Genomic DNA, 5,392 nt, shown 5'->3' on the forward strand with positions numbered 1-5,392 from the left:
AATGGCTCATCGCAGTCGCATGTAAAATTATCGCGGTCAATTTCTTCTTGTGAATTCAGCAGTAGTATAAAAAAGACAGTTCCAGGAACTCTCATAATGTATTTTAAATGGGGAGCTACCTAAATTCAAGTTAGTTCCTTTTTTCGCCAACAACTTTCATCTGTCACCTGTCATTGCCACCTTCCAATTCCCTCTCTCTCTCCCTCTCCTTCTCTCTCTCTCTCTCTCTCTCTCTCTCTCTCTCTCAAAAAATTCATTGGATAAAACTTCATACTTACATCGAGCTTCTTTTCATGATTATTTCTTTTTTTTTATTCCAATTAAAAAAACACCATAATTTTTTTTCCTCTGCAAATGATTTTATTTATCTGTTTCCAACCAGTGAATACTAATAATAGTAGTAGAAGTTGTGAACAAAGTGAAGACTAGCTTACGCCATACACATTGTTTTCATTTCGTTTGATGAGACGCTATCGAAAACTGCCAGCACCATAAACAGATGACGCACAGAGTATTCTAATCTATTTTGTGATGGGATTGTGGAACGAAGAAACCTGAACAAAAAAGATAACATTTGAATTATTTTACGGGCGAAATTGTTTCATTTCACTTAAAACTTAATATTTAGCTTCACTGGGTTATGGTAAATACAGACAGGTGTTTTCAAAAATAAAGGAGAAAAAAATGTGTTCAGCTCGAGAGAAGATGATGATGATTCTTAAGCTTTCCAGTTGGGGCCCGGAGCAAATGCTGCGCTCTCTCCGCCCCAGATTCGGCTCCGGTGATCAATAATTTTGATTTTATTTAACAGAGCTCAAAATGAGTACATTTATGCTATTTGATTAGATTTACGATTGTTTGAAACACAAAAACTAATTCAATTGAATTTATTTGATTCATTGAGTCATAAATCATAATCACAAATAATATTGTCAAATATGAATATGAATCATATAATCATGATTTATGTTTTGATTCATTTTTGTGATAACAAACGTGTGACTTTCAAATAAATCATATCAGATTTAATCAATATAAAGAGTAAAAGGCTATGTTACAATCTGACGGTGACTTTTGAAAAATGGAAAGTTAGGAGTCCTTTAATTATGTACTAATAATGTACTATGCGTACAAGCATTCAAAAAATTTTGTACTTCATTCATGTGGATTTTATGAAACTGGTATAAAACCGCATTTTGGGCCAAAACTGGTATAACTGGTATACATTTTTTAAATTGATCCAAATAATTTTGTACCATGGCCTATAATTTTCCTCCTAATCCTTTCGACCCTCCCCTTTGAACAAAAAGCCCACACAATCGAAACACGATTAAGCGCATTTTCAAAACATGCTTTTTTCACAGACAACGCTCTATTCGTGTGATATCAAACACTACATAAGGCTCATGCATTCCTACTACCTACTCACCGATATAGTTCATGAATAACGTTAGTGTGAGTGTGTGGGTTATGAACGACATAGCAAGTGAGCGATATTGAATGTATGCTCGCGTTTGATGCTCATGCCTGCGAATACACAAAACCAAGAAATAGAGCTATTTTGTTACTGCAATGATGTTGATACAGTATAGTGACTCCGGCTCCACCTCAGTGGTAGCACCATCAATGAGCGAATTCATGATGAGCATAGAGGCTCCACGCAATTTATGGAATGGAGTCATCCAGACGCAGCTATGAAATCCACACTGAAGACAACATTCGACCTGCCTCTAGTGGTCATACACAAAACACACGTTGAGCGGTCACACAATACAGACATGCTAGCATAGGATTTATATGGTTTGCGCGAAAGGCTACTTGATTATGATTATGGGCCATGCATACGCTTATGTGATTGAAATCTTCATCTATCACCATAAGCGTCGTGTCAGTAAAGCTCGTCTTATGTTTACATTGGAAATACGTGTTATTGTTGTTGTAACTTCATCCAGAGAACGAGTCATGCATCGATTATTCAATAACAGCATAATCCTAGTGAATTATCCTGTGCCGGTATTCTACGACTTTCCGACAAAATCGTTCGGAATTATTTTTTTCGTACATAAGACCATATTGGAGTGAAAGAGAGAGATTCCATTTTTCTGCACTCCACCGGAATTATTTCTCAGACAATCCACTCTTCCTTGAGTTATCGGAATAATTCCGGTGGAGTGCAGAAAAATAGTGGAATCTCTCTCTTTCACTCCAATATGGTCTTATGTACGAAAAAAATAATTCCGAACGATTTTTTCGGAAATATAATAATATGTGTATATTTGAGAAATCATATGGAGTATCAATTTTTAATTGGAGCGTCATGCTCCATTGAGAACCTTCAAGTGGAGAGTCATGCTTATAGAGAGCATCAATGATAAGAGAGAAACGACTCAACATCAAACGATTGTGCGAGCGTGATTGTAGCGCATTTAATCACCACTTGATTGATGTCAAGACGTTTTGCCGTTAAGGCAGCGAGTCAAAAAAATTAACTTCGCTTTCGGTTGCGCATCGTCTGTCCAGGATAGCGAACACTTCGTTCAAATCGGCCATTACCTGAAGAGTGGATATGGCCAAAAGGAACTGCTTCGTTTATTTATTTATTTATTTACACCGCCAAAAACGGGCTGAATTTGTTTGCAGGAAAACGACTCCAAGAGTCGTGAAAAACCTGATTGTACATACAATTTAGTGTGTGATAATAGTACTTATGTCTTAGTCTTTCTTGATTGGAATAAGTATTTGGTCTATAAACATTTCAACACAAAATAACCTAACCAACACATGGAAATGAGTAGGAAGCCGAAATGTAAACGGTTCGAAAAAGCCTATCATCACGTAAAAAAAGCCTAGCATCATGTAAATATCACAGGTAATATCATTATTTCTATACAGATGTGAGGATTTAAGAAAACAATTTGTCAATATTTAATATTAAATTTTTGGTTGGAGTGAGTGTATACTTTGGAATGAGTGAGTGAATACGTATGAGACGAATGCATGAGCCTTATGTAGTGTTTGATATCACACGAATAGAGCTTTGTCTGTTAAAAAAGCATGTTTTGAAAATGCGCTTATTCGTGTTTCGATTGTGTGGGCTTCTTGGTCAAAGGGGAGGGGTCGAAAGGATTAGGAGGGCATTTTTCGGGAGGTACAAAATTGGTACATAATTATAGGCCATGGTACAAAACTATTTGGGTGATGTACAATATTTTTGAATTTTGTTCCATTTGCACTGGAAAGTGAAAATCGAGTTTTTTTTATCAAAAGAGTGGGTCGATGGGGTCGGGAGGGTGTTTTTCAGGAAGTACAAAATGATAGGCCATGGTACAAAATTATTTGGAGCAATACAAAAAAATTTATACCGGTTATACCAGATTTGGCCCAAAATGCGGTTTTATACCAGTTTCATAAAATCCACATGAATGAAGTACAAAATTTTTTGAATGCTTGTACGCATAGTACATAATTAAAGGACTCCTAACTTTCCATTTTTCAAAAGTCACCGTCAGATTGTAACAGAGCCAGAGTAAAAAGATTACGTTTGACATATGATTCAGTGTTTGAATATTCCTATTGATTCATTTAAACACTTTAATTTCATGATTGTTTGAGCTCTGTTATTCAAAATTATTTTAACAGCAAACTACTTAAAGATCCAAATCGAAATAAATGAATAAAATAACTAAACCAATAAAATTGCAATTGAAATGTAATTAAATCTTTTGATTTTTCACAATATTTGAGCATTTGACGAAATTTTAAATAATGATTGGTCGTTGCCATTACATGAAGATGATTGAAGAATTCTTCACATGAAGAAGATTGAAGTTCAATTTACTTTTTTAATTAAATTCAAATGTAAACAGGACTGCACCATTACCATATGATTGTGAATAAATTGAATTTCGGACTACATCAATGAATACCGAATTTACAAACGATTGATTAAATTAAAAAAAAATCAATTAGACGCAAAATTTTCAAAGTGGCAATGGTGATGATTGAATGGTGTATGGATTGCACTTTGTAAAAATTGCTCGAAATTTAAGAATTTCCAAATGGTAACGACCGAATGAATTCGAAATAAGTATTTTTGATTTTTTTCCAGATATCATTTAAGAACATTAAAAATCCGAGATTGAATACAATGAATTGAACGTGTCTATTGAAAAAATCAATATAATCGGCTGGTGTGGTGCAGTTATAACAAAAATGAATACACAGCCAGCAAAAAGCATACGTCAAAAACAGACCTATCGCGCGGTAGACAAATTCTCGACACGACATTTTAGCTGGTGGAGTTGGCTGAGCTGGCAGAGCTGGCAGAGCTGGCCGTCCAATTTCTTCGACGAGAACATCCTCAACTTTTTCGTTGACAAATTGTTGAAAGTCATCCCGATCCAGTATGCAGTATTTTCGGCCATTTTTACCTGAAAAAAGCAGAAAGATGAACATCACAAAGAGAGAAAGAGAGAGAGAGAGAGAGAGAGAGAGAGAGAGAGAGAGAGAAGGAGAGAGAGAATTAACTAGTGCTGATAAAAGGTGATGCAAATTGATAAAATTTCGCGACATGCTAACGATGATGAATCAATATATGCAAGACTTTGTACGAAATGGTACAGACAGAATGTTACTCGTTTCAGAACAGCGAATTCTATGTAAAGTAAAATATGGATAAATCATACGAAACGAGCGCACCAGAAGCCCATTTCGATGACTTGTAAACAGACCTAACCACTGACACACGATTTGGTTCACATACCTGTATAATAAATACGGAAATTTTCATTTGTCAACAGCGATACTTTATTTTTAATTTTCGTCATGAAATCATCAAAATTGTTCTGATCAACACTGATACGAAAATTAAGTGGTTCGTTTTCACTCAAAACCTTAATAGAAACCGTGTAAGAGCGTTCCATCTTTTTTAAATATATTTTTTGTCTTTCGTTACAATCGGCTCATACACAATGTAAATATCTTTACGACTCAGCCACAAATGATGCGATACACATAAAACAAATGTTCTGTTCAAGAATAAGCGATGCCTTATGATAATATTCACAGTACGGGCACGATAAAATGTTGTTTTGGAAAATGATTGTAGTTCACAGCGGAGTTTTGTGTTTTTTTTTGCGTGACAGATGATTTTGTTTAATGACAACAAAAATAGAAAAAAGCGCCAGTAGACAACACTACTCACGAATGTCAAAAAAATGTATTTCAGTGTGTAGAGTATATTATCGCGCGGTTTGACATCGTGGTGAGTTGGAAACTGTCAAACTTGTTGTTGTATACACACAACGAGAGAGACACAAGACCAAAGTACATCTTAGAATGTTTGAAAGATTTCTTTTCAGTGGTTGTTATTTAATTACTTAAAAAATGGGCA

The 5,392-nt window shown here is 35.1% G+C and overlaps 1 protein-coding gene across 2 annotated transcripts; it reads right to left on the reverse strand.

Moving 5' to 3' along the window:
* Positions 1-344: 344 nt before the first annotated feature.
* Positions 345-5,201, reverse strand: LOC129579716 (uncharacterized). 2 transcript variants are annotated; one of them, XM_055469884.1, is made up of 3 exons: positions 4,763-5,173; positions 4,254-4,430; positions 345-554 (listed from the first exon to the last, which is right to left on the reverse strand). In XM_055469884.1, the coding sequence occupies exons 1-3, from the start codon at positions 4,920-4,922 to the stop codon at positions 517-519; spliced, it is 375 nt and encodes a 124-aa protein (XP_055325859.1). In that variant the 5' UTR covers positions 4,923-5,173; the 3' UTR covers positions 345-516. The 2 variants fall into 2 exon arrangements, with proteins under 2 accessions (XP_055325859.1, XP_055325858.1); XM_055469883.1 differs by lacking the exon at positions 345-554 and having other exon boundaries at positions 3,692-4,430; positions 4,763-5,201.
* Positions 5,202-5,392: the final 191 nt, after the last annotated feature.

The sequence above is a fragment of the Sitodiplosis mosellana genome, unplaced genomic scaffold (assembly GCF_009176505.1).
Source record: "Sitodiplosis mosellana isolate CC-2019 unplaced genomic scaffold, AAFC_SMos_1.0 Smas_scaffold_6449, whole genome shotgun sequence".
Lineage (NCBI taxonomy): Eukaryota > Metazoa > Arthropoda > Insecta > Diptera > Cecidomyiidae > Sitodiplosis > Sitodiplosis mosellana.

Excerpts from the sequence above, each read along its gene's own strand:
- LOC129579716 (XM_055469883.1), bottom strand. The coding sequence starts at position 4,922 with ATGGAACGCTCTTACACGGTTTCTATTAAGGTTTTGAGTGAAAACGAA. Across the intron at positions 4,431-4,762 it reads TTTCCGTATTTATTATACAG|GTAAAAATGGCCGAAAATAC; the intron begins GTATGTGAACCA and ends TGCTTTTTTCAG.